The sequence below is a fragment of the Xenopus laevis genome, chromosome 2S, assembly GCF_017654675.1.
Source record: "Xenopus laevis strain J_2021 chromosome 2S, Xenopus_laevis_v10.1, whole genome shotgun sequence".
Classification (NCBI taxonomy): domain Eukaryota; kingdom Metazoa; phylum Chordata; class Amphibia; order Anura; family Pipidae; genus Xenopus; species Xenopus laevis.
This window is the reverse complement of record NC_054374.1, coordinates 50,067,686-50,089,628: the sequence shown is the minus strand read 5'-3', so window position 1 is coordinate 50,089,628 and position 21,943 is coordinate 50,067,686. Positions and strand designations below refer to the sequence as shown.

Genomic DNA, 21,943 nt, shown 5'->3' with positions numbered 1-21,943 from the left:
CCGGCCAGAACAAGAGGGGGTGATTGCAATAAGGCACTCTTGCAAAGAGAAGCCTTTTGGATACATGAGCTTGACTGTGTGGCACCTAAAGGCCTTAATGCACAATTGGTGCTTAGCTGTTTCCTTAAATAAATAGGTATCTCCCGTAACCATCGTGCTTAGGCAAGTATAAAATAGACACATAACAATGAACGGTCATATATAAAAAAAATTTTTTTTGGATATGCAGCATTTTTTGTTGAGCATAAACATTTAACAATATTGGAATACGATTGAATATGTGTTGAAACTTGCATTTTTTTTGTATTTGCCTGAAACAAGCAACATAGTAATACATTTGTATAATTTTACAGATTGCTCATGAATACTTTTTTTGAAAACCTGAAACCTGGCCAGTGCTCCTATCAGCAGAAAACTGCACCGGCCCGTAGTTCTTCCAGCGAGCAGCACGGAGCAATCCCCTTCCGCGGCTGCGCATGCCAGTAGAAAGCCGAACTTTAACTAAAAAGTCGGCTATTTCGTTCTACTGTGCATGTGTCTGCCCCGGGAAATTTGAAGGAAGAAGAAGCCGGCTGTGCTTGCTGGAAGAACTACAGGCCGGTGCAGTTTTCTGATGATAGGAGCACCGGCCCGGGGTTTCAGGTAAGTAAATACATTCACTTGGGGGTGCCTAATGTTGCTTCAAATGAAAGTTCTTTTCTTCTAGTCTGAAGGGGTATTCTTTGTGCTGAATGTTTCAGCCCTTTCATAGGTAGTATTTTTATTTTTTATTATATGGCACAATCTCCATATTTTTACAGTTCCAAAGAAGAATTAGCAGTGAATGGAGCTCTTCTTTTTAATGCTGGAAGCTTGGTTACTTGCTGTAGGCATCTGACTTCTGAAAGCATAGTGTTGTTGGACGACTATATTAAGTTAAGGGCCCCTGTTTAACACATAAGCACTATGTCTCCAGTTACCTGCCCTTCTCTTCTTGTATCCACTGTGGAGCTGCTGCCTCAGACACAGGGACATCATTGCCCTGCTTGCAAGGATGCGGCAGTCCCCAGACATTGCTGGTGTCACTGTCACTAATACAACTATAATCATATTTCCCATGAGGATGAAATCAGTAGAGTTTTCATGCCTTGCCCTCCTACCCTATTCCACCCTGTATTTTCATTGCTCCTAGTTAGTTTCAAAATGACTGACTGTAAACTGAATGCAGGTTCTACTTTCTAATATCTACATTAATAGGAAAAGTATAGTCTGACCCAAGTTATTTCCTGATTTTTTTTCAGAAAATTTTCTCAAATCCATATGTTTTCGGTTGGCAACAAGGAATAAGAGCTAATTATTGCAGATCTCTTTTGCCAGTTCTATAACATATTTCATCACTTGCTGTTTTAAATCCAAGAACCGTAAATTCTGATAGGAGATAGGAAATTGCCATCACAGCTACAGCCTGCAAATGTCCCTTGTTTCTTCAGTATGAGCAGTCTCTGTTCTGTGGAATCACTGATGCTTGATAAATAATAGATCATAATAACAATGCCATGTCCTCTCTGTACCCTGACATGCCTCTGGCAATTAAGAGGTGCAGCCAAGCAATTTAGAGCAGCAAACTAAAAGTGCCCTTGACTGCTCAAAAAAAGGAAAAGATAAAGCTGAGCTCACTAAACTTCACCTCTTACACACTCTGAACAGGAGACCTAAATGCAAGTTCAGAGGAATAAGGATTGTCTTAAGGTGGCCATACACGGATAGATCCGCTCGTTTGGCGATGTCGCCAAACGAGCGGATCTCCCTCCGATATGCCCACCTTGAGGTGGGCAATATCGGGCTGATCCGATCGTGGGCCCTGGGGCCCAACGATCGGATCCTAGCGTTCGCCAAACGGGCGGTCGGATCGCGGGACCGCATCAACGAACAGATGCGGCCGCGATCCGACGGGATTTTTAATCCCATCCGATCGAGATCTGGCCGACTTTCGGCCAGATCTCGATCGGGGAAGCCCGTCGGGGGCCCCCATACACGGGCCAATAAGCTGCCGACACGGTCTGTCGGCAGCTTTTATCGGCCCGTGTATGGCCACCTTTAGGCATCTTGCTGTTTTAGCCAATATTACACTGTAATCACACATCAGTAGGCAGGGCATAGTCAGAGAAGTCAACATCCCTGTATTTGTTGGGAGTCTCTCTAATTTAAGCCCTGGCCTCCCTCAGTAAGGGGTCTGCCTCTCGCGGCTAGTAATTTGTTTTTGAAATGGAACTTGGCCTGCTCATTTGAAATGCATAGAATCATCACTCCAAACATTTGAAGCAGAGGAGCAGGGAGCACGACAATTGGACAGGGTGTGCCCAAGATGCCCCCAGATCACTATGGATCTGGGTTTCAATCCTTATGTGTGGGCCTCTGGACCTAAGCAGTTTATGAAAGTTTTAGAAAGTAATGCTGCTTTAAGACTGCAGCCCTGGTGTTTTCTGGGCTATGGTGGGAGAAGAGTTGCCACCTGTTCTGGAATTTTTTTTTTTACCGGCCTTACTATATTTATATAGTAGCAAGCAACATATTACCTGCCAGGTGAGTTGCTCCTTCACTATGCTCAATACTATATCCTTTTGGTGTTTGGAAATATGGCAGAAGGCAGGGTGATGGCGTTTCGATTGTTGGCTCGTGATGTCAGGTGGCGGGGCTATGATGCACTAATTGGTGCGTGGCTGAGTAACGTGTCATTCACTGAAGATCCCTGTCTGGATTTCCTAATTTGGAAAAAGAGGTAAGTGGTTTTGTCCCAGGCAGCCCTTACAAAAACTGGGCTGTCTTTGTTAAAACCAGACAGGTGGCAAGACTACTGCATGTAAGAGTTAAAAGGCTGCAGACTAAGCCAGAATTATGGCACACCAGTCAAAATAGTGTTACCCTGGATAATGTAGTTTTACTTTAACCTGCGGCCAATGCTTTTATTGATGTATAACTACAGTTACCAGTATTAACATCAGTCATCCTTGTATGCAATGGTCATGGATAGTTTCATGGCAGCCTGTCAGTGTAGAGCAAGCTTTGTGTGTGGCCAATTATTCCAGGTTTGAGAGGTCATAGGGAAGTTGTGTTTTCATATTTCTTTATCTTTTTGTTTTCATTGGGCTATTTTGGGCTGCTTTGAAATGGCTTTTGGTTGGTTTTGAAAATTAGACCTGGCAACCCAAGGGAAAGAAAGCATTGCAAAATGATTGATATTTTAAGACCCCCCCCCCCACCGTGACCCTATTTATTTACCTTACCTCAGGCCAGAGATACTCTGGAGTGCTCAGGCATGTGGTGCTTTCCTTCAGACAGGGCACCATATCCTGCCCCAGTCTCCCAGTTGTTGCCTCTGCAATTTCACTATGCACACGTGATATTTTCCGAACATTACTGAATATTTGCGTGCTTTCTTTGAATAGAGAGATATCACAATGCCACGCATTCCCTGCCATACATGTGTGGGTGGCTCACTTTTAAAAGCACTGGCTCTGAATGAGTAACATAGATTAGTGTGTGACATGTATTCAATGTACATCAATAAGGTAGCATGTGACAATGTAATAGGCAAAGTCCAGAGAGTTCTTCTCTATTTATATTCATTAAAGCCATGTTTGTATTTAATTGAATGTATAAGGACAGAAAGCCAAGGGTGTGCCACTGCCCTGGCATTTAGAGTGTGCATGGTATAACTGTCTCTGAATGCGCAGCTATCTTGCAGACTCGCACATATCGCATTGGATTTTCAACCTGCTGACAGTATCCTATCTTTCTTCCCTGAACACAAGATGGCAGCCTTTAATAAACACAGCTCCATCCAGATCCAGCACTATTTACACATCATTAATTTTTTAATTTATGTTTTGTGTTTTTCAGGGGGCAAACTATAGCTCATTACTCACAAAGTTATAAGGACCACGGCCTGATTGTTCTACTGCTACTCATTTTAGCTGCATTGCTCGAGTGGGTATATTAACCATTATCAGGCTTTTTTTAAATCTCATTTTATCTCAAAATAAGAAGTCACGGTATCTGTTACATATGCTGTGCCCTGGTTTAATCCAAATAATCTGCAATTTTTTTCTGCTTTTTTTTTTCTTTTACTGGTCAACTGACTAAACCTTGCAGATGTTTTGTTTGCACACATTATTTTCCACTGATGACTTTAACTACATTCTCCAAAAAATGTTTTAATTCTTTCCCCCCAACTCACAGTCCTCATTTAAAAAATGCAGAACAGTGCTTTGTGCAAAAAATATATTTATTTAGTACCACTCTGAAGCTGAAAACCTGCATGCCCCCCGTGAATACAATGTGCCTACATCACAGTGCTACGTTCATGGGTGGCTGGGGAGGCACATATGTTCCCCTATCTTTCCTACTAACTTATGTGCCATTCAGTGTAGTAAGGACAAGGCTGTCTTAAGCATCTGCAACTTGTTGCAGCCAGTGGATTCAAAACTGGTTTGTAGCTACATATTATTTATGTTGGCCCAAACACCATAACAATATTTGCTTCATATATCCAAATTCTTTCATCACATAATTTACTTAAAGTAGAATGAATGGTAAAATTACTGGGGAATACCAAGTAGGCACCCACCAGTTATTACAGTTGCTTACCTTCTACCCTGGGTTGATGCTCCTTTTATTCAAGAAATGCACTGGCTTGGGGTACTTTACTTGCAAGCATGACTCATTTTCTTCCATGTCCTAAGCATCCTCTGTGCCTGTTACAGCTGGGTGAAAAGTGCACTACAGAAATCAGCAAAAACAGTTCTGTACTGCCCAGGGTGGCACAGATGATATAAGTAATGGTTGTTTGGCCCATTCAAGCAAAGTACCCTGGGCCAGTGCTTTATATAAAGAGGAGGTGTATAGGCCCAGCTTAGGATTTTAGTGACTAAATTCACTGGGGGATCCCTAACATCCCTTCATTAATTAAACAAAATTTACAACCAAAAATGCCACGAGATGATCCAATTCCATGTAAGTAAATTACAGTTCCAGACATTTTTCAAGGCTCGTGCCATTCACAAATTTGCAAGCTTTATAATGAATTACTTAAATAAAGCAATGTTGTTAAAATGATAATAGTCTCACGTATTTAAACATATCTCTTTTTATCTCTCATTTCTATCTCTATTTCCAAACATATTAGCATCAGTTCCTTTTATGCTCAGGCTCCGCACTAATCCCAGACATTTTATTCTGTATTTGCTGCATATTTTTGTGAGAGCCAATATATGGCAGCGCAAGTGTTAATTCATTCATTTTGTATCCAAAGAGGTCGACTCTGATACCTGATTAATACCTATTTTTCCTGCATTCATTGTCCTCTCCTGTGGGTACTGCGCAAGACTGATGTGAATCCTTAATGCCGGCATCTCATTGAGCACATAAAGATTCACTGCATGGCAAGCGCATGTTGCAAAGCTCAGCTCTCAACGCTCTGCATTGCACTCAGTACATTTACATTACTGTGTAGAACATAGAAACGTAAGACTATATTGAAGTGTCCATTTGGATACATCTGCTACTGGACAGCACCAGCAATAATTTGCATGTATCTGTGGGGGTTTTTTTTTTGGCTGCTCTACTTGTTTATTGAACAGTATCCATATGCAATCAAACACAAGTCAACGCATTGATTTAGTTGTCCTTTAACAAAGTACTGATGAAGGTGTCTTTTAAATGTGAAGAAGAAAGCACATACATGTATGTTTAAAAAGAAAAGTAGCTTGTGCTATTTTTAAATGTTACTTTCTTTCTTTCTTTGCTATTAGTCCCCAGTACTGTGCAGTCTTCTGTGCTTAACTTGTTGGACTGTCCCCCCCATGTGTGTAGGGTTATATATATATATATAACCCTACACACATGGGGGGGACAGTCCAACAAGTTAAGCACAGAAGACTGCACAGTACTGGGGATATATATATATATATATATATATATATATATATATATATATATATATATATATATATATATATATATATATATATATATATATATGCCGGTATTTTTTTCCAGAAAAAAAAGGTGGCAACCCTACATGAATGCAACCCAATACCTTCTTGACAAAACCTAAAGTCCAAACCCAGTCAAGTAAGTTCCCAAACTACAGGTTCTGCTTGTTACCCAGAAAATAGAGGGACTTGAGTCATGTCCGGATTTGTAGAAACTCCACCAAGGGATGGGCCTAGTGCAGCATAATTTTAGGGGTGACATGCCACCCAGTTACATCGCAATAGGTTCAGATGCACTGAGAGCATGCACCAATCCCCATGCTTCAGATCTGCCAAGATAAGACTTGCATATGGCAGAAGAGGCGGGATAGGGTCAAGGGGGGCTATGAGTCTTCCCCGCCTAATAGTGCCCTATGCCACAGGGGATGGGCTGGCAGTGACATCACAGGGTGCAGAGAGGGGTGGGCTGTGATGTCACAGGGTGGGGCTATGTCGTGATTGGCTGGTTGCCACGTCTATCTCAGAGAGTCCTGCCTGACCCGAACATCCCTTTTTAAAACCGGGCTGTCTGGATCAAAACCAGACAGATGGCAACCATAGGTTTCGCAGAGGCCTTTTCTGGCTAGAAAAAGTGGCAGGTGACTTTTCATATGCACACATTATTTGCTATAATATCAAGAGGGGGAGGGGAGGCAGAATCGCTTGATTTTAGTTCAACCTCGGCACTTAAAGCTTTAGATTTTAGCAGATATTAAGCCTTGCATTATGTTGTACACACCTAAGCCAGCAGTTTTATATGTGCGGCAGGATTAGTCCTGTGCAAACATCCAAGTCAGTGCACGGGTTAAAGAGATTTTTTCCACTTCTTTTCTTCCTACTGCTTTTCATCTGGGAGCAGTTAAATGTCATATGAATAAATGCCTGTGCATTTGCCTCCTATCTCCTCAGGAGACACTGCGCTGTTTGTCTGGATTTCCCGAGCTGCGACAGGAGCAGGGGGAGCGGATTCCTCTTCAGCTTTGTTAGGCTTAGCAGCCATCTCTCCACATGGGAGCATTTCAAACGAACCGTGAAGGAAGGAAACAACCGCTTCCCAAAGACTCGGTCTCTGAACCTGAACATTGTCGTTTGTCCTGGTTTCAAAATACCTCCTCTAAATGTACCGTCAAAGAGAGTGGAAAATAAACGTTTAGCTACCAAAAGAGAATAAGCATAGGGAGCTAAGAAAGGGGAACATAGAAGAAATATAAATACTAAACGGGGGCAGAGAAAACTGGTAATTTTAGGTCACAATTTGCCCTACTTTGGAAAAGCCTCCTGGTGTTTGAGATGCCTTATGTGAGCAGATAAACAGTTCAATTTCATAAGGGTAACTGACATCAAACACAGTTGTAAGATCTGATGCTCTCAAACCAATGACCAAAAAGTGATTGTATGGAGCAATGCACTTAAAGGTGCAAAGATTACTACAGGTCTAGTAAGCCATTTAAACCAGGGCCTAAACTAATGGTAAGCAAAAGAGCCACGTGCCTAGGTCGTAATGGTGGGGGTAGGCACTAGGACACTATGCACCCACATCTCCTGCCTCCTCTAACACTCCCTGCACATTACTAGCGGTGAGTCTAGAGAGTGGGAGGAGAGAGGATCTGGTAAATGGGGAGTGGCAAGGACCAGTGGGTACCAGTGGCAGTGGCTAGCGGGGTTAATACTAGAGAGAGAAATGCTGCCAAGCAGAGGGGAGAATAGCTAGATGATACGGTTGCCACCTTGGCTCAGTGGGTGATGTGAGGGGGCATGACAGTGATGTTTTTGGGTGGGCTATTGGGGGCATGGTCGTCTGGTTTTTCAACAGATATGAACCTGGCAAGAGGTTTTGAACCAGACAGACCCTGCATTAACTGTGCTGTCAGGGTCAAAAACAGACAGTTTGGGAGAAGGGACCAGGGGCTTACTTTGGGGCCTTTCTGAGTTTGTCTGGCTTTGATTTAAAGACAAACATTTGAGTTACTAGACCTCAGCAAACTTTGCATTTTTTATTTCATGCTCCCTAGTGTATGTTTTTCTTGTTGTCAGCGTTAAGGGTATGGGACATAATTATAATTTTGCTCTTTTCTCCCTCCGCCCCAAGGTTTTCTGAATGGCATTCTTTTGTTGTCAATGCTTGACAAAGGGGTTTTTATTCCCCGAAACGTTGCATTGCACTCCGCTTTTGAAATAAAAATTTGAAGATTTACTACAGTCCTGTGTGCCATCTGATTTTTCTTGCCATGTATATCAAGCTGTGCTCATTTTTACTCCATTAATGATACAGAAAATAACTACCAAAGTTCATAATGGAACATTTACATGAACTGATAGTATCACTGTGCCATATGTGTCTGGGCATGTGCCTCCCATACATCCATCTATCTATCCATCCATTCATCTACATCTCTCTCTCTGTATGTCACCATCCATGTCTCTGTATCTAGCTTATGTTTAACCATAATAAGACTTTCTATTAGAGACTAAGCACAAGCAATGTTTAGGTCTGTATGCAATCCAGCAATAATTGCATGTGCTTTTATAATGTGCTTTTTTTGCATTTTGCCTTTATTACTTCTAGCATAAACCCTATATAGGGATGGTACTGCTATTGCAGATTGTTTGCGACTGTATTGTGCTATATGTCTTTAAATTAGCTACATACAGAGCTGGTCCTGTATAAATGTAAAAATGTAAATAAACTGGAGACTGCAAGGTGAAAACAAAGATTGATGCTGCAGATGAAAATGCATATAACATATGAGAGAGTGAGTTTGCCCTGAGCGGTTTATAATATAAGCTCAGTGTACAGGGAGACTAGCAGATGTCATATGAGAACAAGTCTTATATATACTTTTTCCCCACAGTTAGTAATTAAATATTGTCACTCAGCCTCACAGGAGTCCAGTAGGTCAGGTGTCAGTACTAATGATCAGCTCTCTTCATAACAGGGCGTCAAAATACATTGCTACAATAACCCTTGGGTGCAAAAGAGACTGTTTTGTAGATTACTATCAACTACAGAGCTTGCAGTAAATACCAAATTACACTATATATATAGAATCCAGCAAGGTCACACACCATAGTTATAAAAAACTATAAAATGTAGCATTTATTTTCCATCATAAAAATGGTTATACAGAGAAACAGCTTTAAATAGAATACTCTTCTGTACAGAGGATGTACAATGTTGGGGGCTAACCACACCCTTTTTCAAGTTTGCCTCCATTTAGATCACACTACAGGAATGTTACAAACATTTTTACGCAAACAATTTTACGCATATGAAATCTATGGGCAGCAGAACTGACATCAGTGATCACCATGGCGACGTGGAGCAGAAAGCGTCATTCCGTCACAGAAGCAGACAACAACAATACTCCACGTCTCCCAAAGGTAGGAGCCATTTTATAGGTTGGCTAGAAATCTCAACATATACAACAATACTTTATTCAGTGTATATTAGCTTTCTAATAGTCTACAAGTAAATTGTTACTTTTTGGATAAACTTACAACATTAGGTAAGGGCCAAGTGTGGCTTGCAACATTAGGGGGCTTACTAAGCTCGAGTGAAGGATTCGAAATAAAAAAACTTTGAATTTCGAAGGTTTTTTTTGGGTACTTCGACCATCGAATAGGCTACTATGACCTTCGGCTACGACTACGATTCGAACTAAAAACCGTTCGACTATTCAACCATTCGATAGTCGAATTACTGTCTCTTTAAAAAAACTTCGACTACCTACTTCGCCACTTTAAACCTACCGAGCTTCAATGTTAGCCTATGGGGACCTTCCCCATAAGGTTTCTAAGCTTTTTTTGATCCAAGGATCCAAGCTGAAACTAGCGAAACGCGTTGGCGAAACTCTGCGCAAAAACTCTTAAAATTTAGCTTAAAAACTTTTTTTTAAATAATTACTTGGGAATCGGTCAAGTAGGGTGGCGTGCATTTTAACAAATCCCTCTTTTTAACTACTTCTCCTTCCTATTGCATTCCTGGACTGGAACTCCAAGGGGACCAACGATTTGTGGCTTTTTGAGGTTAAGTTAGCTCTTTAACAGCTGAGGGCAAAGTTTAAAAATTAGGCAGCAATGTTTGGGACATCTCCACCTTCTTGTTTTTCATTTTCCTACTATCTTCATGAACTGAGTGGATTGGGAATTAATTTATCCTTGATATACTTTTTAAGGTTTTTTAAGGTTACTTATCAATTCAATGCATTAATTGGGGATCTCTACTTAAATAATTATGTGTTAGCACTGCACTTTAATTAATTTGTCAATTAATTAATTTTCACTAGGCACTTTATTAAATTATTTAGATATTTATCTAGAATCAACTTAAGGTAATAATTGACATCCAGTTATTTATTTAATTTATTGCACTTTAACTTGTCCCTAAGGGGCAAACAATATCCTGATTGCCCATTTTTTTAAGGTGGGTAGGGTGGTGTTGTTGCACAACTACAAGATTAGGATTCCCATATCCTGGTAGGTCTTAGAATCGATATTTCAGTAACCTTGAGCCTAATTATTCACAAGGTAATAGTGGGGTGCTTTTCTCTTTCTCTTTGAATTAACATATATGATTATACTGATTTCTCAATCAGACCTCAGCTATTACCTATAGGGTAAATTACAAGTATAACAATCAAGGGTATTGTATTTAACAAGTTTCGGTGAGTCATGTGACAGAAATGACATCAGAACTCACCGTTTATAACTGATGACATCAGAATTCACCGTTTATAAGGATATAATTTACAAGATATTCATGGGTTTTGTGTATTATATAGTGAATAAAGTACCCCCTCTTGTAAAATATAAGGATATTATAAGTTACCAAGGAGTTTCATGACCATATAAAAAGGTAGATGGCCGAGTGTTTTTATACAGGTCATGGAACTCCGAGGTAACTTCTAATATCCTCATATCTTGCAACTGAGGGTACTTTATTTATTATAATACACAAGTTTCAGTGAGTCATGTGACAAAAATGACATCAGAACTCACTGTTTATAACTGATGACATCAGAACTCACCGTTCATAAGGATATAATTTACAGGATATTCATGGCTTTTGTGTATTATATAGTGAATAAAGTACCCCCTCTTGTAAAATATAAGGATATTATAAGTTACAGAGGAGTTTCATGACCATATAAAAAGGCCAAAGGCCGAGTGTTTTTATACAGGTCATGGAACTCCGAGGTAACTTCTAATATCCTCATATCTTGCAACTGAGGGTACTTTATTTATTATAATACACAAGTTTCAGTGAGTCATGTGACAAAAATGACATCAGAACTCACCATTTATAACTGATGACATCAGAACTCTGAGTTCTGATGTCATTTCTGTCAAAAATCTGTCAAAAATCATTGAAACTTGTGTATTATAATCAATAAAGTACCCTCAGTTGCAAAATATGAGGATATTAGAAGTTACCTCGGAGTTCCATGACCTGTATAAAAACACTTGGCCTTCGGCCTCGTGTTTTTATATGGTCATGGAACTCCTCGGTAACTTATAATATCCTTATATTTACAAGAGGAGGTACTTTATTCACTATATATACCTCATTCAAAGGGATTATATCCCATGGAAATGTTGTTGCAAAGGAGCGATGTATACAGTTCAGAAGAGGTGTTATTTTTCATGGAGATATTAAGCTTCATTTTACACAGAAATTACATTAAATTTTATCTGCAGCTTTGGGAATGGCCATGGGATTCAATGTCACCCAGCCTATGCCAAATCTTTCATGATTTGGTTTGAGGACATGTCTATACCAATGTCCTGTTTGCCAGACATTGCTTGGCGTGGTGGCCATACATCGATGATGTGTTTCTCCTATGGCGGGGTGACTTGGATTCCTTGTCCGCCTTCTGAGATACGATAAATAGTGCCCATGAAGACATAAAATTCACAGTGACAGCCAATCTCCATGAAATCGCTTTTTTAGATGTCCAAATAACACGTGTTGGTGAGGATTTTATAACAAAAATATTTTGTCATAAAATACTGATCCGAATTAGCAGCTAGCATATGATAGTTTTCATCCTCCAGTGATTAAAATATCTATACCTATTAGTCAGTTTACCAGAGAGCGTTGTGTTACAAATTAACCATCTCTACTGGAACATGAACTCATAAAAATGTGATCCAAATTGTCTGATAGAGGGTATCTGTCTGACGAGGACGAGGATGTTGTTAAAGCCAAAATGAACTAGGAAATATAGAAAGAAAAAAAAGTGATGGGCAGCGTGTAATTTTTGTTGGCCAGTATCACTCTCCGAGTGGAAATTGTTGCTGGATTTTGTGTAAACATTGGCACCTGTTTAAAGATGCATATCCTACTGTTTCCGATTTTAAGCAATTACCCATGACAGCGTTCAGGAAAGGTTGAACTGTAGGTAAAAAATGTGTACAAGCTGAAATAAGGTCTCCAGCTTCTTGGGTCCTTTGGCTCTTTTTGATTTTTTTTTCTTATTAGCTGTTGATTACTTTCAAAAATGTATGTATTTTTCTCCTTATTATGATTATTGAAAGTTAAGGCTCACATTTGTATCTGAGGAAATGTGCAATAACAATTCACTTGTAGACTTTTAGAAAGCTAATCAGTGTCGATTCTGGGGCTGCTCCCTGCAGCCCTTGTGCCCCCCCTCCCGATCCGCGCTTAAAAATCAGCATCAGAGTGGGTCAAAAGGGGGCAGCATCACTATTGCATTGAACGAAATCTCTCTCTTTGCATTAGCAAAGAAAATAACCTTTTTTCACTTAGGTAGGACTGATGCATGGACACCGCCTCGGCGGGGTGCACCAGCTTATGCATACTTTGTACAAACCATGTAACTAAATGTGTCTCTTTTTACCAAATACAGATAAGTTCCCTCTAATTCAATTGTTCCTTAAAATTGTATAATGAGAGTGCTGAGATAATTTGTTTAGTTCTCTCTCTCTCTCTCTCTCTCTCTCTCTCTCTCTCTCTATTTACAGTATCTGAGTTTTCTTTATTCAGGGCTGTCCTACTGGTGCCTGCAAACCCCCCCCCTTGTGTGGCCTCCCACATAAAAGTCAGCCTGCTAGTGATTGGTGATTGCTGCAAACTTTTAAAGGTATCAGTACTGATATTAACTGGCCCCTGCATTTGTTACACCACAAGTTCAGACTGTAAACTCCTGCATTGCTCACACCTGTTACACCTCTATTGTTCACACCTTAAAAGCCCTGTATTGTTCACACCTTAGACCCAGACTGAAACTGCCCATATTGTTTATCTATTTACACCTCATACAAACTGCTGGAGGGGCACCAGCATTGTATCACTGTATGTAGCACAGTATGAACTGTCCATCTTAGAGGCCTGATTTCCCTGCTTCCTGCTCTATTTGCCTTCCCTATGCTCCCTGTGTGTGCCATACTGTGCCTGCCTTATGCTCCCTGTGTGTGTCATACTCTGCCTCCCTTATGCTCCCTTTGTGAGCCATAATCTGCCTGTACTATGCTACCCGGTACCCGGTTAAATTGTTACAATTGCATCTTTGCTTGTATTAGATTGTTACAAAAGTATTTAAGTATCTATTCTGTGCTCTCTGCCAAAATCAAATTAAGTTAGAAACGTATCTTTTTCAGTGCAGGAGATCAAAAAAAAGTCAGGACATTTCAGTAACAATCTGGGACTGTGGGTTGAGCTGTCAAAATCTGGACTGTTCCGCGAAAAACGGGACAGTTGGGTGGTATGTGTAGGCCAGGAAAAACTTCGGCCGTCTATACCGCAAAAGTTGGAAAGCACTGCTTTATCTTATCAGGCAAATACTGGGTAGTATAACTAAATAACTAACTAAATAGTCAGCCCATAACCAAGAAAAATATTAAAGAAGAGCTATTCAATTGTCAGGCACTCCCATGTTATTGTACTCTCTAACATGCAACCATTTGCCTCATCTTTAAAAAATGTTCTGACCTAGAGTACTTTACAGCAGTGTGTTCAGTCACCATATTGTACCCTGATTCAGACATTCTCTGTGTTTATTGATGGAGGGGGGATGCACAGCACAGTAATCAATGAAGTAGTTCAGTGCAACTCTGCCTGGAGTGGCACAGAGAGTGGCTGAGAAAGCAGTAAAATATGGCAGATGTGCATGGGACTAGTAAACTGGATGAACTAACAAAAAATACCAATGAATCACACAGAACACACAGTATTAACCCTTCACCCTTAACAACCTGCTCCCCATCTTCTGTCCCATGGTAATTACTGGCCCAATTCAGGCCCTCTGCCTGCATTCTACTGTAAAGTACTGTGGGCTTATGCATACATAGTAACATAGTAAGTTAGGTTAAAAAAAGACACATTCAAACTTTTAACTCTGTTTTAACCTGCATAACTGCTAGTTGATCCAGAGGAAAGCAAAAAAAAAAAAAACTCATCTAAAGCCTCTCCAGTTTGCCTCTGAAGGGAAAAAAATCGTTTCTTACTCCAAAATGACAATCAGACTAGTCCCTGAATCAACTTATACTATGCTATCTTCCATATCCCTGTATTCCCTCACTTGCTAAAAACCAAACATCATATTTGATATACTGAATGTATTGCACCAGTCTAAAGTTTCAGCTTGTCAATAGCAGCAATGATCCAGGACTTCAAACTTGTCACAGGGGGTCACAATCCTGGAAAGTGTCTGCGACACTCATATGCTCAGTTGGCTCTGAGCAGCTGTTGAGAAGCCAAGCTTAGGGGTCATCACAAATTGTCAAGCAGAAAATGAGGTTGTCCTGTAATATAAGATGATGCTACAAGGCTAATTATTAAATACTAGTTGCATAGGTTTATGTGCTGCCTTGCAGTAATTATATGAAATAATTATTAAACAGCCTTGTATTGTGACATTTACAGTATAGTATATAATTAGTATATTGTGCATCTGTTCTAAGCTCAGTAACTGACAGCAACACAGAGCATGTGCAGGGAATCAGCAAAAAAAGAAGTTGAGGAGCTACTGGGGCATCTTTGAGATCTTTATTTCTAAAGGGCTGTGGTTGCCTTGTGTTGGTACTGAAGTCCAAAATATATAGGTATAGGTATTTCCTACAATACTCCACAAAAAACACTCTACCGTTCCCCAGAGCAGAGTTGTCCACATGGACTGGGTCAGATGTGGCCCTTCAAGAGATTTTATGGCCTCCCAGAATGCATAAGATCTCAATAGATCAACCCCTAAATTTGTGAAAGAGCAGGAATGTCAACCTACAATATGGAAAATCCCATACAGTGCCACTAAACTCCAGAAGAAGAAGGTTATACAAACAACAGCATGGCAGTAGCTAGTTCTCATTCATAATAAGGGAATGCAGTTTTATAGTTAATATAATACTCTTACTGTGTGTTCTCTTGAATACACTATTTATTAAGTTACAGGAATTTCTTAATCACATTCTTGGATTAGGTTCTGCTGTGTCACTTTGGTTTCCATAGGATTTCCTTGAGGGATTTTCAGTCTGATGCTGAACTAGAGCTTCGGGCATGATTGGATTGAAATGTCAGGGGCTGGTAGGGGAAGCTGGGTGTTGCATTTCAGTATCACCTGGAGACATGTTAGTTGGCTGCTTCTCATCGCTGAAGAATTTCAGACTATTTTTCCCTCTGTCATTTGAAGGTTTCGTACGGACGAGAATTAAGCCTTCATGATTTTATTAGACAATTATTACTCCCCAGCTATGTAACCCTTTCAAATATCCTGCCATCTTATTAAAATGATGTGCTTATAAGCTGGCACATTGCAAACCCTAACTGCTTTGTGAGGCAATGAATTTTAAATGTCTCCAAATGAGAATATATATCTTGTACTCCTGGTGGATGCTAAGACTTAAAGGAGAACTAAATCCTAAAAATGAATATGTCTAAAAATGCCATATTATACATACTGAACTTATTGTACCAGACTAAAGTTTCAGCTTCTCAGCAATGATCCAGGACTTCAAACTTGTCACAGGGGGGTCACCATCTTGGAAAGTGTCTGTGACACTCACATGCTCAGTGGGCTCTGAGCAGCTGTTGAGAAGCTAAGCTTATGGGTCGTTGCAAATTAACAAGCAGAAAATGAGGTTGGCCTGTAATAAAAGCTGTTGCTTCAAGGCTGACTATTCAATTCTTCACTGGTTTCTGTGCTGCCATGTAGTAATTATCTGTAAAATTACTAATCAGACTTATACTATCACATATATATTCTATGTGTATAAATACAATACTTTGCTAGTACACAATGGTGTGTCAGCATCTGCACTCAGCAATGGTTGAATAATTGCACTATTTGTCATATCTGTTGATATCATCCTTCACCTCATTGCCCAAGACCTGCCACAGGAGATCCTCATTATGCATATCTTCCAACATTTGAAAAATGTTGAGGGACAAAAACTCCAGCCACTCAGCAGATTTCTTTTCCATGTCCACACCCTCTACCATGTCCATTTTATACATTTTGGCAAGTTATGAAAGTTTGAACACATTTCTGGGTGTTTTAGGGCCATGTTTTATGTCATAACAGCTTTGCTAATGAAGCTGAAATTGCCATTTAAGCTGTGAATTTAAAGAGAGAGAGAGCAATGAGACCATGAGGTCAATATAATAAACCATGGTAATTTTTACTGTGCATTAATGATAGTTCTTGTCTGTGAAACAGTATTGGGGGCTTCAGATTTACAAAGTATTGTCTGCTCTACAATGGCTAACCATGATATATATTAATCACTGTTTCAAAGGTAACTGCTGTCTCACCCAACAATGGACATAGAGAGCTGCTGGCTAAGGGCAGTGGCACACGAGGCTACTGGGGGAATTTATTCGCCCAATGACAAATTGCCTCTTCTTCGACAAATAATCTCACCTAAATGCCTAAGCAGGAATGCTTAGTTTTCCGACGGGAAAGGAATTTAGGGCAGATTAGTCACCCGAAGAAGAGGCGAAGGGCGACTTATTTCCCCCAGTAGCCTCGTGTGCCACTGCCCTAATACTGCATAATGCTATATAATAAAGAGCTTAATGTGAACAGCTCATGTGACAGATAGGAGACCATAGGATCCCAAAGTGACATTACAATCACAAAGTTAGTCACAGCTACTGCTTCCAGAAGGCTTATGGTCATGGGATGGGATGAAATGGGGCAATAATCTTTGCTCTGGCTACCAGTATTTTCCACCCCTGGTACTGTAGCTTTTGAGGAAAAGAGAAGTGGTCAGTTACCTTGCTGGCAGATCTGGTTGAGGGCGTTCAGAAAAAAAATTAGTGCACGGAAATAATGTGACAAAGACTATAATATAAACTAAAAGGAGTATTGAGGTCAGGGCTGGCCTGTGATTTAGTTTTGATGTTAAACATCTCACCTGGAATGTGCTTTTTATTAAACGACTCTTTATGAAACACGAGATGTGTTGTTTCACTTGCAATGCACTTTTCTTTCTATGTGCTCTGTGGTATTGTGGTGATCAAAGATCATTTCTAAAATGTTGGTGGTCCCTCTGGCTATGCTCCACATGTTTCTCTTGGGGAATTTAGATGTAAGATTTTCTTTGATTTTGTGTAGAACTTCAAGGCATCATGACTAAATGCTGGGCCATTGTTCAAGTACTTTATATGCTGTATTTCAAATATATTTCAACAGTCTGGTAATATTATTTCAGTTTACATAAGAGCCTATCTGGGAGTGCACTACAATAAGATACACTAAGCCATCAATTACAGCTGCTTTTCCCATCTTGGACACATATGGAATCTGCATGTGGGAAAAATAATGTTTTAATGGATCTTAACCCCCTTCCAAATCTATAGCAATACTATACATTTACAGAATTTTTTGAGGGGCAAAGATAGAAAAAAAGTACGTTCACCCCAGAAAACAATATATTTTTGGAAAGTACACATTATGACGAATCCAAAATAGGTAATTATGCCTTTTTACTCCAAACTACCATACTGCAAAGCTACACTAAAGGCAGCGTTTTTTGATTTGTCTGAAAATTGCCTTAAAATATTGCAATTGGTCACATTTATCTCATCCAATTTGTTACATACAATTGCAAAATGCCTTAATTATTGACGCCAAGGGTCTACTGAACAGTTTGATGCTCAATATGCATAGACCAAAGCAGATGGGCATGTGCGGAGCCCAAATGAGAATAGTGCATGTGAATTTTCTCTGCTGTCTTTTCATCTGGTTGAACAAAGTCCCCTGACTGCATATTATCTGCCCCAAGACCCTGACAGTACAAAGACTTCACAAAAAGCATATATTTATGGAAAGTACACATTCTGATTAATCCAAAACAGATTATTATGTATTTTTACTCCAAACTACCATACTGTAAAGTAGGGGTCCCCAACCTTTTTCAGCTGCGGGCAACATTCAGCTGTAAAAAGAGTTGGGGAGCAACATAAGTACGAAAAATGTTCCCGGGGTGCCAAATAAGCACTGTGCTTGGCTATTGGTAGCCCCTATGTGGACTGACAGCCTACAGGAGACTCTGTTTGTCCGTATATCTGTTTTTTATGCAACTAAAACTTGCCTCCAAGCCTGGAATTCAAAATTAAGCACCTGCTTTGAGGCCAACATGTTGCTCACGAGCTACTGGTTGGGGATCACTGAAAAGCAATGCTAAAGGCAGACATTTCTGAAAATCACCTATTTTCACATTTATCTCACCCAATGTCTTACATAGAATTGCAAAACTCTAAATATTGATGCCAAGGATCTACTGAACAGTTTGATGGCCAATATGCATAGATATACCAAAGCAAGTGGCATGTGCCGACCCCAAATGAAAATAGTGCATATGAATTTTCTCGGCTGTCTTTTCGACTTCTGTGAACAAAGGCTCCAGCCTGCGTATTATGTGCCACTAGACCCACTAACAGCACAGAGACCCCCCAAAACCATATGTTTTTGTAAAGTACACAGTCTGACGAATCCAAAATAGGTAATTATAGGTCATTCATTAATGACTTAGGGGAGGGTGTTGTAAGTATTGTATCAGTTTTTGCAGATGACAAAAAACTATCCAGCCCAATTAATTCCATCCAGGATGTGGCATCCTTGCAACACGATCTTGACAAACTGGCAATCTGGGCAGCTAAGTGGCAAATGAGATTCAATGTTGATAAATGTAAAGTCATGCACCTGGGATGTAAAAATATCCAAGCCACTTATACCCTTAATGGTACTGCACTAGGCAAATCCATTATGGAAAAGGACCTTGGAGTCATTGTAGATGATAAACTTGGCTGTAGCAAGCAATGCCAGTCAGCAGCATCAAGGACAGATAAGGTCTTGAGCTGTATTAAAAGGGGCATAGAGTCATGGGAGGAGGGGGTCATTCTTCCACTGTATAGAGCACTTGTAAGGCTCCATCTAGAATATGCTGTACAGTTTTGGTCTCCATCACTCAAATAGGACATTAATTGTATTAGAGAGAGTACAGAGAAGGGCAACTAAGCTGGTGAAAGGTATAGACAATCTTAGCTATGAGGAAAGACTGGCCAAATTGGGGATGTTCACACTGGAGAAGAGGCGCTTAAGGGGTGATGTGATAACTATGTATAAATATATAAGGGGATCATATAATAATCTCTCTAATGCTTTATTTACCAGTAGGTCTTTCCAGCAGACACAAAGTCACCCATTCCGATTAGAAGAAAAGAGGTTCCGATAAATATTCGGAAGGGTTTTTTTTACAGTGAGAGCTGTGAAGATGTGGAATTCTCTACCTGAATCAGTTGTATAGGCTGGTATATTAGACACCTTTAAGAAGGGGTTGGATGGTTTTTTAGCAAGTGAGGGAATACAGGGTTATGGGAGATAGCTCATAGTACAAGTCGATCCAGGCACTAGTCCTATTGCCATTTTGGAGTCAAGAAGGAATTTTTTCCCCCTCTGAGGCAAATTGGTGAGGCTTCAGACGGGTTTTTTGCCTTCCTCTGGATCAACTGGCAGTTAGGCAGATATAGAGAAAAAAAAAAAGGTTGAACTTGATGGACGTGTGTCTTTTTTCAACCTTACTTACTATGTTACTATGTAACCTATCATACTGCAAAGCTTCGGTAAATAAAGCATGATGAATAACAATGCAAGCATAAAACTACACTAAAATCACAAAAATGAAATCAATGGAACAAAATAACTGATCCATCAGCTTGCTTAGTGGTCAGAATGCTTGATCCAATAGTCACGCTGTCAAATCTATAGTTTTTAGGGGAAAAACAAGAGGCAAAATTATAAAATGAAAATCTAAAAAAGAATAAGCAAGAAAAAAAATGTATAAGTGTGTGTTTGAAAAGACGTGTGTGGTAAGAAAAGACGTGCTTTTAAGGCTTTCAAGTTAGCTGGGACAGCCGAATCATTTATAAGGTACACGGAGGCCAATATATCATGCAAAGAAGCTATAAGGCAAGCTAAAATTGATATAGAAAAGGATATTGCAGCAAGCATTAAAAAAAATCCAAAATTATTTTTTAAATATGTTAATAGTAAAAAAATGAAGCAGGAAGGGGTGGGACCCTTACTATCAGAGGGGTGTCAGCTGGTTGATGAAAACAAAATAAAAGCGCAGATTCTGAACTCATATTTTTCATCTGTCTACACAAATGAGTAACCAGTAAGTGTAGATTTCCTTCTTAATAGTCCCAATTCTAGTAATACAACAAATGATGCATGGTTCACACATGAGGAAATTCAGAAGAGACTAGAACATGTTAAGATTAACAAAGTTACCGGGCCAGATGGTATTCATCCCAGGGTACTTAGCGAGCTTAGCTCTGTGATTGCCAAACCTCTTTACTTAATTTTTCAGGATTCATTGAGATCTCGCATAGTGCAGAGAGACTGGTGAATTGCTAATGTGGTGCCTCTATTCAAAAAAGCATTCCGTTCTCAGCCGCAAAACTATAGGCCAGTTAGTCTGACGTCAGTGGTAGGAAAGCTTTTCGAAGGGTTAATAAAGGATAAGATACTGGACTTCATAGCAAATAATAATACTATGAGTTTGTGCCAGCATGGTTTTATGCGTAATAGATCTTGCCAGACTAACTTAATTTCTTTTTATGAGAAGGTAAGTAGAGACCTCGATTCTGGGATGGCAGTGGATGTGATTTACTTAGACTTTGCTAAAGCATTTGATACAGTGCCACACAAAAGGTTACTGGTTAAATTAAGGAATGTTGGCCTGGAACATAGTATTTGTACCTGGTTAGAGAACTATCTAAAAGATAGATTACAAAGAGTGGTGGTAAATGGAACATTTTCTAATTGGACCAGTGTTGTTAGTGGAGTACCACAGGGCTCTGTACAAGGTCCCTTGCTTTTCAACTTGTTTATTAATGACCTGGAGGTGGGCATTGAAAGTACTGTTTCTGTTTTTGCAGATGATACTAAATTGTGCAGAACTATAGGTTCCATGCAGGATGCTGCAGAGTGATTTGTCTAGATTGGAAAACTGGGCAGCAAACTGGAAAATGAAGTTCAATGTTGATAAATGCAAGGTTATGCACTTTGGCAAAAATATTATAAATGCAAGTTATACACTAAATGGCAATGTGTTGGGAGTTTCCTTAAATTAGAAGGATCTAGGGTTTTTTGTAGATAACAAATTGTCTAATTCTGGGCAGTGTCATTCTGTGGCTACTGAAGCAAATAAAGTTCTGTCTTGCATAAAAAAGGGCATTAACTCAAGGGATGAAAACATAATTATGCCTCTTTATAGATCCCTGGTGAGGCCTCATCTGGAGTATGCAGTGCAGTTTTGGACTCCAGTCCTTAAGAGGGATATAAATGAGCTGGAGAGAGTGCAGAGACATGCAACTAAATTGGTTAGAGGGATGGAAGACTTAAATTATGAGGGTAGACTGTCAAGGTTGGGGTTGTTTTCTCTGGAAAAAAAGGCGCTTGCGAGGGGAC

The 21,943-nt window shown here is 39.8% G+C and overlaps 1 protein-coding gene across 1 annotated transcript in view; it reads left to right on the top strand.

Annotated features, from left to right (window-relative positions):
• Positions 1–8,195, top strand: part of LOC108709423 (cyclic AMP receptor-like protein A) — a 256,285-nt gene extending 248,090 nt beyond the window's left edge. The window contains exon 12 of the mRNA XM_041583760.1: positions 6,921–8,195. Coding sequence (XP_041439694.1) covers positions 6,921–6,998 — 78 coding nt within the window. The 3' untranslated portion in view covers positions 6,999–8,195. The remainder of the gene's footprint in view (positions 1–6,920) is intronic.
• Positions 8,196–21,943: the final 13,748 nt, after the last annotated feature.